This window comes from Neopelma chrysocephalum, unplaced genomic scaffold, assembly GCF_003984885.1.
Source record: "Neopelma chrysocephalum unplaced genomic scaffold, ASM398488v2 Primary Assembly neopelma1_59, whole genome shotgun sequence".
Classification (NCBI taxonomy): Eukaryota; Metazoa; Chordata; class Aves; order Passeriformes; family Pipridae; genus Neopelma; species Neopelma chrysocephalum.
The window spans coordinates 1,317,382-1,339,370 of NW_020897714.1; the positions used below are offsets into that span (position 1 = coordinate 1,317,382).

General features: G+C 41.7%; 1 protein-coding gene and 1 long non-coding RNA gene across 6 annotated transcripts in view; one reads left to right on the forward strand and one right to left on the reverse strand.

The window, feature by feature from the left end:
- Positions 1 to 1,439: 1,439 nt before the first annotated feature.
- On the reverse strand, positions 1,440 to 10,559 carry LOC113965799. The gene is made up of 3 exons (XR_003533641.1): positions 7,371 to 10,559; positions 5,175 to 6,303; positions 1,440 to 3,153 (listed from the first exon to the last, which is right to left on the reverse strand). It is a non-coding gene; the product is annotated as an uncharacterized LOC113965799 (long non-coding RNA).
- Positions 10,560 to 15,737: 5,178 nt separating this feature from the next.
- Positions 15,738 to 21,989, forward strand: part of DYRK2 (dual specificity tyrosine phosphorylation regulated kinase 2) — a 15,362-nt gene continuing 9,110 nt past the window's right edge. Inside the window, exons 1-3 of one of the 5 annotated variants that reach the window (XM_027679654.1) lie at positions 15,738 to 15,784; positions 16,218 to 16,277; positions 16,995 to 17,131. In XM_027679654.1, the coding sequence (XP_027535455.1) occupies positions 16,223 to 16,277; positions 16,995 to 17,131 (192 nt within the window). In that variant the 5' untranslated portion in view covers positions 15,738 to 15,784; positions 16,218 to 16,222. Of the gene's footprint in view, positions 15,785 to 15,812; positions 16,278 to 16,994; positions 17,132 to 17,926; positions 18,014 to 21,989 lie in introns of those variants that run through there. The other 4 variants (XM_027679653.1, XM_027679657.1, XM_027679656.1 and 1 more) reach the window with 4 other exon arrangements.

The following is a 21,989-nucleotide window of genomic DNA, read 5'->3' on the forward strand; positions in this document are numbered from 1 at the left end:
TGTGCTGGTTTAAAAGTTAACCAGCAAGGCAAAATGAACTCAATTCAAAAGAGAGATTTATAACTCAGAATAACAATTTATTAAAATAATGCAATAAGTACAATTATACAGACAGACAATTGGTTTTAACCCACAAAACCCAAATGTACAAACCCAGCACCCTGGGGTATGAACAAAAATGGTGTACCTTGGCCCACCCCCCGAGTCCAAAGCAAAGGGAGAGGGGATAAAACCTGCTGGTGGGAGAGCTGCTGCAATCTGGTCAGAAGTGGTGATTGCAGTCCAGTTGAGGGTGGTGGTCTCAGCCTGGTTGGGAGCAGCGGTGGTCTGCTGTCTTCCTCTGGGTCCCACGAGAGAGAGCCCCAAGGCTCTGAAACTCCCAGTTATATACTCTCCAGTTCAGGCGGGAGTGCTCAGTCCCTCCCTCAGAGTAGGGAATTCCATAAAAGGGCATGTGGATGCTCAGTCCCTCTTATCAGAGCGGGGAATTCCATATAAGGATATCAGAGCGGGGAATTCCATAAAAGGGTACAGGAACATCTTCCCACCTTGCAGGCCTCTACTGACAGCAGTTTTTGGGAAATGGCATGGAGGCTATAGAATACACAGTTTTGGGTTACACCCATCCAGGGATGAATTGGTCCCAGCCGTTCTAACCAGGACACCCATGGATACTTGCAAGCCTAACTCCCATTGATATTAATCTGTCTGGTGTCTGTGAAGAAAGGTCTCAATAAGGTAATAAATAGTGGTTATAGACTCTATGACATCCTTTCTCACTGCTGTGGTTGTGTGAAGTCACGTGAAGTGATCTCAGTGTACCTTGTCTGGTCCCATTCATGTCCACAAACACTGCAAGCAATCTTGGTGTGCTAATCTATTGTTCAATTGTGAGGCACTTGGTTTTGAATTTCACCCTTCTTTTAGTCTGCATTAAAAATGCTTCTGGAAGCATGCAGGGTAAATATTCTGTATTTTTGTTACTGCTGCTGCTTGTGAGTGTTCTTAGTTTGTGTAAACCTACAGAAAATGCTTTTCTTATATTCTGGTACTTCTTTTTACCTAAAACTCAGTGTTACATAGAGATTTTTCTAGAAGCAACAGAAAACTCCCTCAAAAACATAATACTTAACATAGAACTTAAATATATTTTGATTTATGTTCTGGTGTTGGAAAGATGCTTGTGTCGCTTATGTGCTCCTTGGAAAGATTTGATTTCCTCTCATTGGCTGGAATTTTTAGAATGTACATCATCCAATTACATAGCTATATCATGTACATCACATATCTTACACCTTTACTCAGCATCTTTGTAGTCTGACTGTGATATATAAAAATATAAACACAAAATAGATACTAAACAGATACTTTATTTTATAGAAACAAGGATTTTATTTCACTGGTGAGGTAAACTGATTTAAAAGAAAAGTATATCTAAACTCTTGACCTGGACAATATAGAATTTACGTATTTTCCACTGTTTAGCCCTGAGCATCAAACAAGTGAATTTACTCACTTTTTACCATTGCACTATCAAAAGTATTTTGGAATCATCCAGAAAAAAAAAAATTCCATAATATTCACATTTACCTGAACATATCTCACTTCATCCAAAAGAATCCAAAGTAATTTCAGAAGATCCAATTTTATTAAGATGGTTACATGAGTAATTCTACTGGGCTTGGTTTTGCTCTGCCTTGTATTTTCTGTAACTGTTTTGGTTTCTGACAGAGGCTGCAAAGTGCTTCTCCTCTCACCTGGGAGTATTTTAATGCAGTTCCTAAACCCTTCAACGTTGTTGTCGCTAGACAGCATAGAATGGAATAGGATCGGACCTGGAAAATGGACCTGGAATCAGTTGGTTCTAAGTTGCAGGGAAAACACCCAGTACACATGCAGAATACAATAAGCAGTTTTGCCATAACTCTATCCAAATAAAATGATCTTTTTCAGCTACATAATGTTACATGTAAAGGCAAGGCAAATTAGCTTGGATATAAGGGTGAAATTAGCTACACTATCATACATTTCTTTTGAAATCAAATTAAGGGTTACAAAAATAAATGAGGTTATGCTCAGAACTAAATGGCTAATAGCTCTGGGAGGCCAGATTTGTGTCTCTTGTTATTTTCCGAGTTACATATTTATTTTCTGCTATGGATGGTGAAATATAATCTAGTAGTCAGACAAATTTATAAGGTTTTTGACTTGTGTTTTTTGCCTTTTTAACTTACGTCATTTTTCTCAAGAATTAATACAATCTGATTTTTGCCATCAAGAGAAAGAATGTTAGACTGTTCTACACAGTAGCAATCACTATACTAATTGCCAGCAGCAAGCAAAATCTGACCTGTGCAGTTTAGGAGAGAGGACTATTAATGTTCATTCTGAAAAAAAATACATCTATCCTGCGATATGTTATTAATTGGTCTTGAAATATATATATTTTTTAATATATACATCATAGATCTTTCTTTCTATCTCCTGATCACATGCAAATGATATGCAATATGAATGCAAGAGAAGTCTTTGACAATCTAGGTGGGAAGCTGAAATTTGTAATACAGGGCAATCAAATCAGACACAAAGTGCCTCAGACAGGAACTAATTGCTGGAAGCTGAAGATAGAGCAATTCAGATCAGAAATAAAATTGAAGTATTGTAACAATGAGGATAGTTACTGAAGTTCAACACACAGGGCTTATGATAAATTCTCTACCTCTGGGAATATGATTGATTTTTTTTAATACATCGTGTATTTCAAATACTGATGTAGGGGTGTAAAGAAGGATTTTTTTTTTTAGTGAGTCCTAAGGCATGTATAACACAGTACTTCAGACCAGGTGATCACCACAGAGCCATCTGAATTTAAAATCTATGAATCTGCATGTTGAAACAGCTTTGAAATCAGTGTGCAGATGGGCAATTGTCGCAGGTAAATGCTGAGAGTTAATTTACTTTTTGACCAGCTTCACAGATTTAGAGCTTCTGCTGTAGAATACTCTCATGACCCACTTTTGCAGTTGTCTCCATTTCTGACAATAGCTGCATTTTCTTATATCCTTTTCTTTTGCTTGCCATTCAGATGCTGTTGTGCAAGGTGAACTTTGAAGAGGCAGTCTAGATTCAGAAGCTGTCTAACAAGAAAAAGACCTGTGGGATGAAAATAGAATGGTTGATCTAGATCTGATAGATTTGTTTAATATCTAGAAGCTAGCTGATAGATTGGTTACACTAAGGATATCTCAACTGAATTTCAAATACAGAACAAGGACGAGACTCTGATAAAAGAGCATTGATTAGGAAAGTTTGCAAGGTGAAGAAACAGGTAACAGAAAGGAGATCAAAGTCATCAGGTAGCACAGTCTTGACTTACTCTTGTCTACAGCTATAACTGCTCCCACTTCAACATCTTGTGGGTTTTGTATCTTTTTGACAGATGGTCTAGAAAGACAAAACCTACAGGAGGATAAATTACCAAATAGAGCTGTCAACTTTTTGGTGTCACTCATGTGTGACTGGAGATTCCTGGAGATTCAAAAAGTTTGTTTCCTTCATGCCAAAAGTAAGAATGAGTCTCACTGACCCATTCTCACAGCTTGTAGTGTTTAGTGTATCAATCTGTTCTACCACAATGTAAAAATTTCTTTCTGAAGAAGTTGTTTGTGCCTGCCAGATTCTTTCATATTGCATATGAAAAGGGTACACTCTGTGTTGTGAAAAAGTCTGCAGGAACTGAGAAAGATTCCTTGGTATTACTGAACGGAATAGGAAACCTTAGCTCTAGTATTCAGTCTATTTACCCGCAGAGAGACCCATCTTCCCAGAGCTCTGCTTCGCAAGCATGTCCACCTATCTCTTCAGTCCACACCTCTCTATCCACACTGTACACTGACTTGATACTGGCAGGCCACAGCAAATACTGAATTCCCTAGTTTCCCTCTCAATCTCAGTACATCCTTCTTCCTTATCACATCCCTCCCCTGCTCCTGGCTTCCAGCACTGTCTGTAACAGTGTCAAAGTCTGCAAAACCTCAAAAATGAAAAGATGGTGCAATCATAGCCTGGGGGGGGGGCAAAATCACAGACAGCTGAGAAGGAAAGATTAGGGCTTGTCATGGGTGTGCAAAGATGCTCTCTCCACAGCATTACTGAGGAGAGAGCCGCATGGAGGCTTGCAGCACTCATGTTATTCTTGCCCAGGGCTCTGCTGAAATTAGTGTCAGTCTCAAAGGAAACATGCAACCCTTAAAGATACAAAGCTAAATTTTTTACAAGCACCAACTACGCACACTGTGAACTAATGATTAAGAAGTGGATATCAAATCACTGCTTTGACACAGATTTTAAAGATGTAGAGTGTAGAAATGTAGTTCTGTTGATCTTGTCCAATATCACTGGGAACAGCACAGCAAAGTTGTGTTTCCTAATCAGAGCTGGATGAAGAGCACATTTGTTTAAAGCTCTACCAGAACTGTGCTGGTACTGAGCATTCCCATTCAGGGCATGGAGAATTCCATGTTTACCATAATGTCTGGTACTTATAAGTCAGTCTCATACCAAATTCTTCTTCTGCTATGAAAAAAGCAACATCATGATGTTCTTCAGGACCTGTATCAAAATAGAAATTGCCTTCTAAATCACTTCAGGAGAAGAAAATGGCAGTCTTGACAAATTATGAGCCATATGGGAAAGAAGGGCTTAAGCGGAGTGCTTCTGTTTCTTTCTCTTAATTAAAGATGACAGTAGTCTGGTTGTTTTTCAAGTTTCTACATTGAGGTTTGCTTATATCTAGGTGAAAAAAAAAGAAAAAAATCCAAAACCCAACCAATCCTCGTATGACATGTCTGGCCTAAGCTGACAAGCATACTGCATGGGTGATTTATATTTAGAGCAAGGCCCAGAGGTGTCTACAGAAATCTACTTTCAAAAGCAGAAGTTGTCATATTCTACATCTGATCTTAAAGAAAACTGGACCTCACTGTTATTTTCTGGATAAAATATACAACACTCAGAAGAAATGGCAATATTTGAGAAAAGACATGTGATGTCCAGAGTTCAGTGAGGCATCTGATGTCAGGATGCTTTATTTTTTTAGATGAGTGGCCAAAGCAATTCCGTTTTAGTCATTGAGTTGTGTGAACAGTGTTTATGCAACTGATAGACATTCTTACACAAGTTGCTGGTAAGTGCATTGATTGTAGATGGCTGGCTTTTTGGGAATTAGCTTTGCCTTCTTCCATTTGATGCTTGTGGCAGAGGTGCTGTGTTGGGTGCTGTTTTCTAAGCTGATGCTTCCCTCACAGCTGCTGGAGCCACAGCATATCCCTGGGACATGTTCTCTTCCTGAGCCCCTGCCTTCTGCAGCTACTGTCATTTCAAAGACTTCATATCACAGTGCTTGGGGAACATGGGAAATGAAAATGACTCCTTGTGAGAGATTTGCTTGCTTGAGGTTAACTGTTGGGTTTTTTCCCTAAGCAAATATTTCCTGGGGATGCATTCAAAGATTGTCATGTTTCACGGCTGAGATATTTTGTTGATCCTTGGTTATCTGCTCATGTAGATCATGGAGGATTTTGCTCCACAGCGGTAAAGAAAGGGTTTAAATTTTCAAGATAGGTGAAAATAAATTGAGGAAGTTTCTGCTCTCTGTAATATTTGCATAGGAAAACTTCTAAACATTTATGGCTTTCTCTGTACAGACCATGAAGCAGTCAGATGTCCTGCCTGATGTTGATGGCCTCTATGAATAGCCTTCTTATCAAACAAGTTCCTATCCACTGCTATTAACTCCCTAGAAGTGAGCATGGGTGGTCTGCTATATTCAACTGATGTTGTTTCAGCACATCTAATGCTATGACAGTTGAATATTTACTCAAAAACCTTATCTTCTCAAGGGATCAACATGTTCTGATTATTTATCTTTCCATATGAAAAAATAAATGTGTATATATATGAAACAATGTGCATACTTCTTTGCATTCCAGATTTCAGCCTAAAAAGAGAAAGCTCTTCTGAAATGAATACCATGGGTAAACTCTAGGAAATGCACCAATTTTGCATTCTTACAGGATTCGGAAAAAGCTGTGGAGCAGTGTGGAATTTCTACTTTAAGTCTTGGAGGCAGCAACTACAACTTTGTCTAAAATCCAAAAGAGGAAAATTATTTTAAGAAATAAATTATAAAAATAATCAGCTATCCTTGTGAAAAGTGTGGTTCATTCTTATCAGTTTCTGTGCCTCTGGTCCTCTGGTTTGCTTCCTGTGGTTCTGGCACTTTGCCAAGAGAAACTTAATTATCTAAAACAAAAAACAAAAAATGAAAACAAAAGTTAGTGGCACATATTTATACTGAATTAGTTCATTAAAAGCCAGAGAGAAGTACTTGCTATGAAAAAAATGTTTTCACTTTCATTTTGGCAGTATATATATCACCTCTCTGTTCAGTGGCACTCTCCAGGCACTGAAAATGTCTTAGACCTATGTTGTAACGTCACATCACACATGGCTTGTGTTACCTTTCAGAAATAGATGACAGTACATATTCTTGAAACTGTAATTTATGTACAGTTGCCAGTCTGGCAACCCATTACAACTTCCAGGAGAAGATATCTTTTTGCTGCCTTAATGAATTTTTATCTACCCAGTAATTAAGGAATTCATCCCTTTGACCATGCCATTTTGAGGTGCCATTAGAGTTGGAAAATCTGAATTGTTGTCAACTTGCAATAAGGGTCTCTCAGGAATGTGGAGTCCTTCACAGTATCCAGGTTATCTCACAGTGACAAGAAGCTTGGCGTGCTTTACTGAGCAATTGAAGTGCAAGGTGAAAATCTTATCCAGAAAGCTAATTGGGAAGATGTCATTGCTACCATGAACACCTGGCTGTCAGGATAACATTCATTTTATAGCCCTCCATGCCAACCAAAAGCACAGCAATGGAAACAGAGGACTTCAGCATACGGTAAGAACTTACACCTTCAATTGCAGACTGGATAAATCTATCCAGTTTGGTGTGAGGGAAGGAAGGACCTAGAAACAAATGTGCAATAGGATAAAATAAAACATTGATTTAGCAAAAATTGATTGACGTGAAACTAATGAGCTTTTAGCAAGTCACTTCCATAGAAAATTTAAATTTTTTAAGTTTACCTTTCAGGGCCCCAATTCCCTCCCCAAGAGGCTGTCACCACTGGGTTCCCATTCCCCTGTGCCTACTTGCACTGCAGCAACATTCATGGGAAAGTGCCCAAGACACAAATTCTTCAGCTGAAGGGGTAGGACTAGCACAGAGCCCTCGGGAAAGAAACTGAACAAGCAGTGAGTTATTTGCATTAGGGAAAATCCCCTTAAACTTTGCTCAGCACTCTTAAGCCCACTGATCCTGTCCAGTCATTCTTTCACACTTCCAGCTCTCCTTTTCCCTGGCTGATGCCCTGCAGACAGTAGGATTCCAATCATCACCCACTCTGATTCCTGGAAGGAAATAGCCCTGTAATGGCATAACATATTGGGAGATAGACAGACATGGTCCATCTGTAGCCTCCTACTGACTGAAGGACAATGTTAGGAGAGCAAAACAAGACAAGAAGAAGTAGGAGACAAAAAGTTGACTTAAAACAAAAAAGTGAAAACAGTACTGAATGGAGAGATGGAAAAAGGCAAAGGTCACTCTACCAGGAAGCTAATGTCAGAAAATAAAAGATGATTGTATTTTGCTTCTTTGCTTCATCCTCTTTTGTCTTTCTACACGGCTTTCCTTAATCTTTCTCATGTTATCTTTCCTACCCTGTACTTTCGTCCTTTCTTGCCTCTTGTGTTTTTACTGCCCATTTTTCAGTGGATTTTCTGTTTACGGAAATAGATCATTAGCCTTTATAAACTGAAGATAAACCCTTTTTGAAAATGCTCACCTGAACTCAAAATGCTCACAAAATCTTTGCATATTGCATGACTGGGGAGACAGAATATTACTGTGCTTTCTGTAACATTTGAAAAACACTTTTAAAGTCTAACCTCACAGCAATAGTCTTCTTCTTCTTTAGCACTTCTCTTCTGTAACACTTCGTCTCTTTGACCCAGTGAATCATAAACTCCTGTTTCCACATTCAGCAGCCTGTAGTTTGTTACACACCTTCAGAGACTTAAGGTCCAATGTACTGAACTTTGCCAAATAAGTGCTTTTGCCATTAGTTTATTGTACAGAAGGGGACTCTGTGACGACAGTGACTCTTTTTCTCTAAAGAATATACAGATGGCATCTTCAGAAGATGTTCTTGAACTGGCCAGCTCGTGCAAGGAGAAATATCTGGGGTATTTGTGTCACCTGCGGTTTCTGTCTATCTGCTTTGACACCATTTCACAGCACACTTTTCCAAGCACTGGAATGGGCATTGGCGCCTATATTTTCTGCCACATATGATTTCCTTTTATGGACTAGGCACTTATTAAGCCTAGTCCCACATGTTTAATGTTACCCATTTCACACACAACTAAATCTGTTTATAGGGAGTTACCTGTAGGTAGCAATCCCTGCCCTTCTGCAAATTAAAATTAAAATTTCAGCTAAGCAAAAGATTTGTTGTATAATTTAAAGCCCAGATTCTAATTAAAAGAGGAATTGTGTGTGAGTGGTCTTTTTGAAACCACTAGTATTAATTTTACTAATAAAGTAGCAAACATACTGAAATATCCCTTGGGCCTACTTTCTCTTTTTCTCTATTTGTAGAACATCTGCAGGAATTTTCCTTTATTTATTTAATTTTCCAAATTAAACAGTATTTTAAGTTTCAATTTTCTGAATCTATTGTGAACTATTTGTGTGTTAATGTGCACATTTATTCCTTTGGAAGGAGATTACAAATGATGATAGTAAATTAAAGCCTCTGTTTCATTTTCACATCATGTATTTTCTATTTTTCTTCTTCCACTCTTCACACCTGAATAGACACATCCACCAAGCATTCACACAGCAGTGTAAATGAGAGGCTGGGCAGCTTAGGGTACTTCCACACAAAAGGACCAGTAGCAAGTTAGTTATTGAACGGGGCATCAAGAAGATGACTCTTAACTTTCCCTCCCCGCTATAAATACATGCCTGCACATCCCTTCTTGTTACTCAACTAGCAGTCAGACCATGCTCACTTAAAATCCTTTTCACAGAAACAAACGGAGAAGGGTAAGGAGGGTCATGACAGAAGAAAAAGTACTGTGTATGTTGCACCTACTATCCTTAGAAAACATGGTCAGGTGCTCTTCTTATTTTGTGCACTCAAGAGATGTAGTCTGTTTTTCCCATGGTAAACCCATGTAAGGCTTGCACCCTGTAAAATGGGGAGCTGAAGAACTCTTCACAGCTATCTGATATCTTTAGTTCCCACTCAGTTTAATTCAGCACATCAGGTTGGTTCTTTTCTTGTTGCCTAACAAACCTTGATTATATTTTAATGAGAAAGTTCTTTTCCAGCATATAGCCTTAAATTTGCTTTTCAGCAGGTGGCTCATGGTTTAACTCAAAAGTCCCCATGTAAATCCTGACAGTATATTATATTAGTTAATAATATAACACTCGGGCTGTGGGACTTAATGATTCATTTTCCTTTTATTATCAATAAATTCTGCCCAGAGAAAGCCTGGGTGAGGAAAAGAACTTGGTCGGAGTTCTTTCGGGATTCTGAGTTCCTCTGACCCATTACCTTTCAACTATGTCTCAGTTTTGTGCTTTCGTAGAGCAGTGATTTTAATGAGCTTATCACAATTCAGTGAGGTGTGTCATTTCTCAGTTTCAGAACACACTGTGAGATACTGGGCCCGCTGACTCAGGGGAGCTAAAACCTCTCAGCACCTGACAGAATTAAATCCCAGCTTCCATGAAACACTGCTGTGGAGAGTAGCTGACTCCAACAAAACCTTTAAAGTTAAGTCTCTTTTTTTTCACATGTGGAATTGGATGAGCAAATGTTACCAGGGTTTTAACTCCATGCATGAACAGCTGGTTCTGAAACTGAGTAGCCCACACAATGAGTGCAAGAAAGATTACCCTGACTTTCCACATATTGATTTTCAAAGTGGTTAGAACAGGAAACCGAATTCAGAAATGACAGAAGGTTTAACAAGTTTGTGGTCTCTCTCTGAAAGAGTTTGGTAGAAATCCTAACTATCATTTGCATACTAAACTTGCAGTAGCAGTTGTTTTCTAGGACCTTTTTAGGAAAGATTAACATTCAAGTGACATGAGACACAGTAGTTTTAATTTATGTCTCTGCAATTATCACATCTTCCTTTGTTTGTGTAGCTGCGGAAACAGAGGAGCTTCACAACATGGTGGAAAGTGTCCACAGAAGAAGAAGGGCTAAGGACACATAAGTCATTTCCTGCTTTTCTTGTTCAAAAGGTTCACTTTTTTCTTGAGTATATAAAGGAGGGTGTGCCATCAGCTAATAAGAATCAGCCAGCATTAGGCTTTTTCCCTGAGATTAAATTTATATTAATGCTACTCCATGGATTCCATCAGGATTGCTTCTGCTGTATGAGACAGGAAAACAGGAATATTTCTCCTCCCATTATACATGCTGGGAGTATACACAAAGGAATAAGTCTAATGTTCTAATGAATATTAATTCTATAATAATCCAGAAATTAGATAGGAAATATATAATACATAAATTTAGAAACATTGGCATAGTCTGGTGAAAGGGGAAAGCATTTTACTTAATATGCAATTTGCCAGCACTAAAATACAAATATGTTGCAAGATAGTCTCCCACAATATAGCCGTAATAGCAGAATAAAAAATTACTAGTATGCTTGTAGACTTACAGGATCTCAGAGATTCTCTTCAGGGTGAACTGACCGACCACTAAAACATCCTTAGTTTGTCTTAATACGGTAAGAGAAATTGTGAATTATGTGTTCTTAAATAGCAGTTCTTAAATCCTTGAACACAGAATAAAGTTTAACCTCAACAGAACATACACTGGAATGAAGGCCAACAAACACTTGAACTTGGCAAGCCAGTTTAGCTTCATATACCCTCATGTCAGTATGAATATGTACTAGCAAGCTGACTTGTGGCAGTAACTCTCTACACTCTTGCTCTGAATGCATAACCTCATTTTTTATAATTGCATTGAAATACAATTTTATTCTAAGTTGCAGGTGATGCTCCACTGGGAATTTTTTGTTTCCAGGAATGGTAGAGAGAGGGTGGAGTCGCAAACCTTACACATGTGCCATACAGTGAAGTGCATGTTTGAGACCTAGTCGAGCCCTGACTGGTGCGCTTTCCATCTGCAATGCTATTATTTGTAGGCTGCTGTATTTTGAACTGCCTACACTGTTCTCAGCATGAACTGCTGAAAGACAACACTGTAGTGTGCACAGTCCTGCTCATGCCTAAATTATCCACAACAAATTAATAAGAACCTGGTGCTGATTATGTTCAGGCCATCCTGAGGCAACCACTTAGTGGGCTTAAGGGTTTACTTTTAAAATGCATATTACTGGCTGAGACAACAGACTTGGACCCATGTTTAATTGATGGTGAGACATATTCTAAGTGGTTTAATGTCTCTACCTCAGCATCTAAGGTTTGCTACACAAAAACAATGGGGAAAAAATAATGTATTTTTAAATAGCTTAGGTCCTAGAACATTTTAAAAGATGTTGAGAACGAGTAAAGATTCTGCTTAGTATGAGGGGACAGTTAAAAGATAGCAGAAAACCACATTTTTCGTTCTTTGTTCTAGGCTTGTCTTATCTCTACTTTTCATAGAATCATAGAATCATTTTTAGGTTGGGAAGAACCCTTAAGTTCATCAAACCTAAAAATTAACCTAACACTACCAAGTCCACCACTAAACCATGTCCCTAAGTGCCATGTCCTCCAAGTCCATGATGTTCGAGGAGCCTTGTATTTGCTTTACCTAGAGGTCATTTATCTAAAGCCGAAATAGTTTGCTGTGTCTAATGAGAATAGTCAGAGCATAACAAGGTGCTGAGCAACAGCTGCACCCGTCACTCTGGGAGCTCCACAGTGTCATCATTGCAGCTTTGGACATGCATGGCTTCTCAGGAATTCCCTGGTGTCTGACCACATAAGCATATGCTAATATTACAGTGGAGGAGATGCTGTGTGACTGACCAGCCAGTCTCACTTGCCCTACAACTACATACCAAAGACCCGTATAATTAAACCCTAACCAGCACCCACTTTAGAGAGGTAAGTGGACAGGCATAGGAGATCTCACAGTGATGCTAAGGAGATACAGTGTTCTAACAGGGTAACTAGATAGGAACTGGGCCCCAAGGCAGCCTGAAAAAACAGACCTCAGCAGCCCCTCACAGTCTGCTTAGAATCTGTCTTGGTCACAAGGGCCCTGACTGAATGGCTCAAGAAACACAGCATGCTCTGTATCAGTCTGCATTAACATATTATCTTCAATAATGCATTTTAATGTACTATGTGGGCAGGAATACTTTTAGACAAGGTTTTACAGATAACAAGCTTTGTTCTAGACTGTTCTGGTTCTGTTGGGGGTTTTTTTGATGAATTTTAATTTTCTTACTTAATAGTTGTGATTTCACCACTTCATTTTTACCAAATAGTTGCTATTTTTTTTCTAGAACACTTGGTACAGTTTATCATGGAAGGATGATATCTGTAACAGACCAACCTAAGCCTCTTCAAGACAGCTGTGGCAAACAGCCTTCTGATTCCATCAGCACTTCCAACTGCTGCCTCTTCACCTTCTTCCTTAGGTGTTCACTGTGGTACAGAACCAGTACTGCCTGTGCCCCACTGAGCTGGCACTTTTCAGTCTGTAGGCCGCTTTGGGTACCCATATGGACAGAAAAGTTTTCAGGTATTTCTCCTAAAAACAAGTGCTTTGATGACATTATCTTACAAGCCCCTTGCAAGTACCTGTTCGACCTGTTGGAGTGGGTCCAGAGGAAGGCCACAAAAATGATGAGAGGAATGGAGTACCTGCCCTGTGAAGATAGGCTGAGAGAACTGGTGGTGTTCAGCCTGGAGAAGAAAAGGCTCCAGGGAAACCTTATTGTGGTTTTTTGATACTTAAGGGAGGCTTATAAGAAAGCTGGGGACAAACTTTTTTGGTAGGACCTGTTGCGATAAGACAAGAGATACTGTTTTTAAACTAAAAGGGGGTAGATTTAGACTAGATATGAGTAAGAGGTCTTTGCCATAGGTGGTGCCATCAGAGAGGTCGTAGATGCCTCTTCCCTGGAAACATTCAAGATCAGGCAGAACAGGGCTCTGAGATGAAACCTGAAACTGTCCCTGGTCATTGCAGGGGGTTGGACCAGAAGGTCTTTAAAAGTCCCTTCCAACCTAAACTATTTTATGATTCTAAGTAATCTGTCACTCATGAACACTCAGTGGATTTGTTTGCAAGAAAGGGAAGACTAATCTTCTATCATTACAGGTTAGTTCACACCTTTGGGTAATAAAAGCTGCGTGAGCAGGAAAAAGGATCAATAAAACCCTAATTCATTTTGCTCTCTAATTTCTGAGAACCATACACTTTCTCCTGTCAGATGCTTAATACTTATTTCTGTCCTGGGAACTGAAGTCTGTTGATCTCATCCTGGTCTGGAAAGTGCTGATATGTTCAGTATGGCCAGTATTAGAAAAAAAAAAGTTTTGTGGCCATTCAACAGGACATACTTCAGATTCCTGAGGGTAAGACTTGGCGTGAAAGAATTAACCTTTCCTTTGTCTTTGAGTATTTAGGCTTTGCTTTCTTCTTTTCTTTATATATTTGCCTCTAAGATTTTGAAGAGGCTGTTAAAGGCATTGCTATTTGCAGCCAAGGTATTTTACAATTATATTAGCACGTTCCTCCTCTTTATCAACCTAAATCCTGCATGAAAGAGGCTTTTAAACTGAAGTTGCTTGCATTGCATTCAGAAGGAATCAAGATGGGCTTGCCCTTATCTCAAGTTCCACTTCAGACTCCATCAGGTACTATCTTTGACAGCAGATGCCAGGATGGGTTGCAGATGGAGAAAGTGACGGAGAGAGAGAAAGAGAGGCATCCAAACAGGCCCAAGGACACTCGCAGGCTTCAAGATGAATGCTTACAGTGCACACAGTTTTAGAAAGAGGACAGGTACCAATGTAATGTGTTCCCACTGAGTTAAAATACTGTTTACTACGTGATAGACTAGCTCAATTTTTTACATAGTATGCATAGCAGTCCAAGAGTGTTGAATAAACTGTGGAAGGCATACTGTGGATAGTGTACCTGACTGGAAAGGAGTTGAAACAGGACACTTAGTGGGCTTTGTCTTATCTCAATGTTAAGGTGTAACTAACCCCAGAACATGCATGAAACCGTCTGTGACATCGACACTCAGAAAGGGCACGTCATTTAAGATGAAGAACTCCTGCAAGCCCTATGGAAAGATAATTGATATCAATTCTGGTTTTTCTTATCCAGCTTGAAGGTGAACAAGCCCTTCCTCTCTTTAGACTAACTAGAAAAGTATTTTTTTTTCCATTCCTGAAACGTTTAAGATATTTGAGAACACTAATGTTATTGCAGTGTTTGATATTCCAATACCTTTGATGTGCATGCGCAGCTTCTGAAAACGATGAGAAAATACAGAAAGTAATCAGAAAACACCATTTATACACCTGGCAGCCAATGGGAAGGGACATTGGGAGGGCCTGTGGACATCTACGGGGATATTGAGGAAGACAAAGCTTTTTTCAGCTACAGTGAAGGAAAAGATTAGGTGGGTGTGGATGGGAGAAAGTATGATTGTTTTCTCTGCATGACAGGAGGGTTAGGGAAATTGTTTATTTCTTTGTACCAGTACAGGAAATGTCTTTGCTTAGGCATGTATCTGTGGCATGGGAAGAGGCAAAGAAGCAGAATTTTTTTTTTTTGTTTAGGCATAGGAAAAGGGGAGATTCATTTTTTTGTCTCTTCTCTGGAAGGGGATGAAGGGAGGTCTGTCTACACATCTACGAGCTGTTTCAAAAAGGAAAACCTGCAAGGTCTGTATGGACTTCAAAAAGAGTTGAGCATAGGTAGGACAGTTCATTTCAATGCTGTCCCAAGCAGAGCAAATGTTTAGTCATCTATTTTTGGCTGCAGTGACGTGCAAACTGACAAACCAGGAATTCAAAGCATTGTACTCCACTAAGCACGTCGTTCAGTTTGGAAAACAAGGCCAGTACCGCCCCTCGCACTCTCCTTTCCCTCGTTCTAGGCTGAGGCACTTACGCCTCCAGGGCAATCCCAAAAGCTTCTTTTATCTCACTACCATTTTTTTTAAGTTTTCATCCCTCTACACATTTCAAGTTATTTAATATTCCTCCTACGGGGCCACCTTTGTCCTTCCAGTCTGGCAGAGCGAACCCCGCTGCCTGAGGAGCCGGCGATCCCCCGGCTCCTCTCCCTCCCCACGACTCCCACACACGCCGACTTTCCCACCGGCATCTCCCCCTTGCCCGTGGCACCCACGGGCGCTGTCGGGGCGGGGGCTGTCGGGGCGGCCTGTGCCTGCACGCGTGCCTGTGCCTGTCCCTGTGCCTGTCTCTGTGCCTGTCTCTGTCCCTGTGCCTGTCCCTGCCCGGCACAGACATGGCAGTGCCGCCGGGGTGACCAACGGCCGGGCGCGCTCCCGGGCCCAGCGCGGCGGCCGTTGTGCGGGCGCGGGGACGCGCGGCCGGCGCGGCCGTTGTGCGGGCGGGGGCACGTGCGGGTCCGGGGGTAGCCGCGGGCCGCGCCGCCTCCGCGGCGGCGGAGCGGTAGGGAACGCGAGGGAGCGGCAGGGAGGGACGGAGGGAGGGGACGCGGGCGGCGGGGCGGGGACTGCTGCTGCTGTGCGCTGTTTGTCCCCGCTCCGCCGCGCGACGAGGAGGGTTCCGTCCGGCCGCCTGCTGCTGCTCCCTCCTCCGTGCGAGGGGACCGGGGCGATCGGGGCGGGGGCGGGGGAGGTGATGAGCTTGGGCCGGGGGCTGCGGCGGCGGCCCGGCTGCTGCTGCTGCGGCTGCGGCGGGAGGCGACGGCGGGCCGTTGGAGGGTCTGTCCGGCGGGCCCGGAGCCGGGGGGATGCAGCGCAGGACGTGTCTGGGCCTGGGTGTAGCTGATCGGAGAAGAGAGGCAGACACCGCCCGGAGAGGCCGAGGAGCAGCGGAGAAGAGCCACCCTGACATGCCTTTTGCTCTCCCTCCTCTCCAGCGGCCATGTTAACCAGAAAACCCTCAGCTAGCGCCGCCGCTGGTGCTGCCTACCCAGCTGGTAAGGAGCGAGTGGGCCGCCGCGATAGCCACCGCTGGGCCGGGCTGCAGAGGCCCGGCGGAGGGGGACGGAGGACGGGGGGCTGGCGCCGCAGCGGTGCCGTGTGTGCTGAACAATGATCCACCCACCCCCACCGCGGCAGCCGAGCCCGGGGGGGCTATCGGGGGCTGCGCGTTGGGCTCCGGCGAGCTTCTGTCGTGCAGGGTGGCGAGTTTGTCTCGGGGGAGCAAGTGGTGAGGGGCCGAGAGAAAACACTTGGGGAAACGACCCAGGGAGAACGGGGGGTCGCCGCGAGTGCCGGAGCGGCCGCATTTGACAAGGGGCAACGGTGTTCGCCTCTGCTTCGCGCTCCAGACTTGTGAACTCCCGGCGGGTCCCCGGCGGCGCCGGGATTTCGCCGGGCCAGACGGCTCGGGGGGGGACGGGCAGCCGTCCAGCCTCGAGGCGTGCGCGGAGCAGAGCCGGCTCGTTCTCCCGATTAGGCGCCTGCTGGTGGCGGGTTAATCTCGGATGAAGGGTTTAGCCGGGCGAGCATGGCCCGCCCGCGCTATTAGCCGGATCGGTGCGTGTGTGCGCCGCGGCGGTGATTAGCTTTTAATGGCTTCTGCCCAAAGCAAGACGGGCGGCGGTGCCGGCCTAGCGCCGGGGCCGCCGCCTCCCCGACGAGGCCCGAGGGGCCGCCGCTGCCCTCCGCGCTCACCCCTCTGCTCTCCGCAGGCAGGGCAGGGGACAGCGGCCGCCCGCTGCAGTCTTCCCCAGGCACTGGAGCCGGGGTCTCCCGGGCAGGAGCTGGGACCGGCCCGCCATCGCCCCTCGCATTGCCGCCGCTCAGGGCCAGCAACGCCTCCCACACGGTGAGCCGGGGCACGGGGCGGGGGGTGGATGGGGTGCGGGGAACGAGCGTCTGACCCCGGGGTTTCTCCGCGCCGTCGCCGCTCGCCGGGTGTGCCCCGTGGAGGGACCGAGTGCTCACGGGCACCCAGAGGCTCATGGTGCTGAAGCAAAGCGCGTTTAATTTCTGCAGGCTCGGATGAAATGTGCATGTTTGCTGTGAGGCTGGGACCCTGTCACTGCACACACTGCTTTCTCTCGCCGCAGCTCCCCTTTCAGTCTGATTTTATGTCTCATTTTCAGTGACAAATTCGATCTTTCACACTCTCATAGACGAGCTGTTCTGGTAAATGCATTTTTTGAGATGACATTGTTTTGGCAATGTGATTAAAGGGTTGCATGAACTGTGGTGAAAAATGAAGACTGCTTTCTCCTTTATATGTCTGATTAGCTCAGGCCCATCAGTCTCTTTCCTAGAAATAGCTATCACTGTGATCAGGGACAATGATTGGATGAATCTACCTTTATTGCTGCAGTAGTTTACCTATAAAGAAATAACCACTGATGGCATGAAAAGGATGTTATTTTCTGGTTCTGTGATATCTCAGATTGTCTCTCACTTCTAGTTAATCTACTAGGAATGAAACTTCCCAAGTAGGACACTATATATGGATAAGAGAAGATATCTGTGTCCTGAAGTCATGATAGAGTAGAGAGGGGGGTCTCTATGCTGTCATGTTAACACTAAATATCTGAAATTTTTATTGCATACATTTCCTTTTAGATTATGAAACCTTTCATACTGACTCTGAAAGGCATTGATAAGCATACTTTTCATGGAATAAATGAGTTCTTCGTGGAAGCTCACATACTATCTTTGTAAACATATGGCAGAGCTTTAAATGGTAATGTGACTATGGGCTAGTGGAAGGTAAAACTATGCATTTAGATATTAGTGTTTCAGTGACTTTCCATGTAGCTTCTGGGGTAAAAGCACGTTATTCAAGTCCATTTATAGAAAGAATTGGCTTAAATTAAAAAAATCAGTGTATGTTGGATATTCTCAAAAGGAATGATGAGTATTCTGCAAATTCAAGGTGGAGCTGCATGCTTGAAATCAACATCATTGTATATTTATGTAGCTAGGGTGTATGTCTGAATTGTTCATTACTATGAAAGGCCAATTTTTTCATATTCGTATGCTAGTTAAGTGCTGCTTTATTTTAGAGTTGGGGCAACAGCTTAGGGGTTTTTTAATAAAATTATAAAAAAGGGAATATAGTACAAACAGCCTGGACCCCAGTCATGGAAGTGCATTTACAGTAGGGCCCACAAATATCAGGGGCCAACATGTAACAGAGCCCAGACTTAATTTAGAATTTGTGAAAGTGTGGTGGTTTAGCTATTTATCTGTGACTACTTAGTAATTTTGGAAGTATAGAATTTTGATATTTTTATACATAGATTTTTGTGTATGTGTATTATATAGTGTCTGTGCATAAATAGATACATATGTAAAGATGAAGTCCTTATGAAAGCATTCAGGGGGTGTTCAAGTGTTATATTTCTGTCTCTCAGGTATTTTTATAAGTACATTATTTTGGATGGATGGATATGTTTATATATAGCATATATATGTATGTGTATACATAGAGATGAAATAATTATGGAAGCACACAGGGATGATCAAGCATTATATGACTGTGCTTCATGTCCCTCTAGATTCTGACTGTTCCAAACTCTACCTTGCCTTTGTGATACAGGGCCTACTCTACAGTATTTATTTAGCCTTGGGTGCTATTATGGAAATATCTCAGACTGCCTTTCTGAATTTCATAGGTGGTTATTTTGTGGTTGGCTAACATAACTTTTTGCGGTAAGGATCAGATATGACATCAGAATGCTGGATTTTGACCTAAAAAAAAAGGGCAGTATCTGATATGTGATCTTACTGTAAACTTAGTCCTACTGACCTCAGCTGACACTGACAGATTGAAACCATTGCTTTTACATCCCACCACTTCCTCCATTCAGACCTAGTTGAAATGAAACATCTCAGTTTTATTAAATGATTTTTCTTCTTTGTGTTCATTTGCTTATTGTCTTTTCATCTCTGTTGTATCTACGTGACTTCTCTAATAGCTAAAAATTGAGTATTTGTGTTCAAACTTCCAGAAGGTACAGTGTGCTTAAATGGGTGAACTTGTTGATGTTTGGGTATAAGTTGTGCATTGTGTGTATACTAGTTGTGAAGAGAAACTGAGATTGAGCTTTGTTTAAGCTGAAAAGTTTTTGTTTTAATTCATACAGAGAAGAAATCTACTACCTATCATATTCCTTGTGGTAGAGAGTTGGGTCATCTAGTATCTAGTGAAATTGTGGTCTTCTAGTTTCAAGTGAAATGTCATTGTTTCGTAGATTATAGTAGCATGAGTGGAAGGGGGGAATAGGCTGTTTTACACAGGCTTCATAAAACCGGACAGAGGTTTTGGCTGCAGTCTCTGCGAGCACAGCACCCTTTGTTGCTAAGCAGACACTTGTGTGTTGTACCAGGGAAAGGTTTTGCTTATTTTTTTTTAAATCTGGCTTCATCCTAGGCTTATTTGTGTCTACTTCCATCCCTGACTATCTTTTTTGCCTTATGGTCGAAAACAAGAACTTATTTCCAACATATCATCCTCTTAATTTTCCTCTCCAAAGTCATTGCTTTCTCTTTTGAGGGCTTAAGTTCTTGCCTTGATGATTGGAACCTTTTCCTATTCATTCTCTCCTGTTTCACTATGGTGTTCTTACATCCACTTGACATGCAGCAGTAGAGATTATCTTGCTTGCCTGCTGCTCTGCTTGTGTAAATCCCCACCCGTCTGTGAGTCCCTCTTCAAGACTTGTCTCTGTCTTCTGCCTACCTCCATCCCTGTTCTTTCTTACTTGGCATGTATCCCTGCATTCTGCACTCTAGCTGTTTCTCTTGCAGTAAAGCAGTATTAATGTTTTTATCCTCTTCTCTAGTACTGTAGCAACAACCCATTTACAGTGCATGATTCAGTTCCCTCCCTCTTCAAGCCTTTTCTAAGATTTCTGTACGGCAAGCCCATTTTCTTTTGCCACCATGGTTGAATGCTCTTTCATGTACTTTTGCATCAGTCATTCAGTATTAATCTTAATGTTTTTAAATTTAATTTTTTAAAATTAATTTACATTATAATGGAACAGATCGCTGAACGCTGTTAATATGAGGATCTGGTAGGTCACATGCTGCAAATTTTTATTGTGGGCATCTACTTTAAAGGAGGTAAAACCAAAAAAAGTACCTTCCTGCTGTGGTGTTTTCATGTATTAAGTTGCAACAGAAATGCTGTCACGTGAAGTGAAATAACTATGCAGTCATGACCTGGATTTCACTATATCTAGTTTTCTTTGGATATTTCTCCTTCTATATAAAACTTGAATCTAGGGGGAATATGAAGCTATCTTAACTTTTAAGGATGAGGAGGGTGGGCAGGGAGTCTCTGAAATTTGGGCTCTAACAATTGGTGACTGTGCTTGCAGGGACTACAATACATCTAGGTACATCTCTCATATTTGTATACTTCAACTTACTTGCGTTGTCTGTCCTTTTGGGTTTCATCATGTGTAATAAGCGCAGGGTGTCCCAGAAGTGTTCAAACTTACTGCACCCTTGGAGTCCTAACAGGATGAAAAAAAATTAAGAGTTGGTATCATTCTTGAGCCATAGTTCTGTCCGTGAACATATTTGCTGTATAAAGTTTACTTTTCAAAAAAATGAGCTTATATTGGCCAGGTACAACAACAGCCAAAAATCCAAATGGTGTGTTTTTTCTACAGCTCTTGTTGAACCACAAGCTCAACAAGGGCTTAATCTTTTTGGTGTGTAAGATTCATACTCCTAATAAAACCGTTATGATAATCCAGCATTATTATGGTACTAATTAGCAAGTATTTTTAGTTCTGAACAGAGGAATGCTGCTGAATTAGTTTACCAAGGAAAAAGAAGGCCTTTTGTACATTTCAAGCTGTAATCAACAAAATATGCAGTGAAGCATGCTACACCTAATACCATATGCCTCTAGTGTGTGTTAGACACAGTAGGGCTGAAACTGGCACACCCAGAAATGCTGTAAAGAGAGGGGTATAGAGTGTAACAATTATTCTTTAATAAGGTTACTACTTTAGAACACTCTTTCTCCCTTGTCCTCATCTATGCAAAATAATAGTAGATAATGATATCTTATTCCTGTGCAGTATTTCAACAGGCCATCATGATTGCTTTATTATTAAGATTTATTTTATTTTAGGTTCTGATTGACAGCAAAATCTTTTTTCTGTGGTTTTGCTCAAAATAAAAAGATAATATATAGCTGAATCATGGTCCTACCTTGGACAGTTTTATAGGGTGCTAATAATCACAGCAAGTGACTGTTACAAAGCTGGAATGTGATACAATTACATAATATCTCGATGCTTTTAAAGTTGAGAAGAGGTATATGCTCCAGTGGTGTTCAGTCCTATAGTTATAGTCTTGTAGAAGGTCTTGAAACAGACCAATGCATTGGCTGAGTGTTACTGCAAAGGAATTGTCAATGGGTTTGCCTTCTTGTTAGCAAAGTGGACTCATCTTTATGCTACTTCTGTGTTGTTACAGGTCTGTGGTCTAAGTATAGTAAGTTACTGTTCTGTCTCTAAACCCATTTGTACAGACAAAGCAAAAAAACCAAACCCCAAGTACTCCCACCCCCCATATAAAAGTTTTGGGCTTTATTTATTTATTTATTTATCTATTTATTTATTGATTATAGTTTAGGGTATATTTTTCCTTTGTTTTGTTCTGCTTTGCTTGGTGTATCTATTTCAAAGATTAAG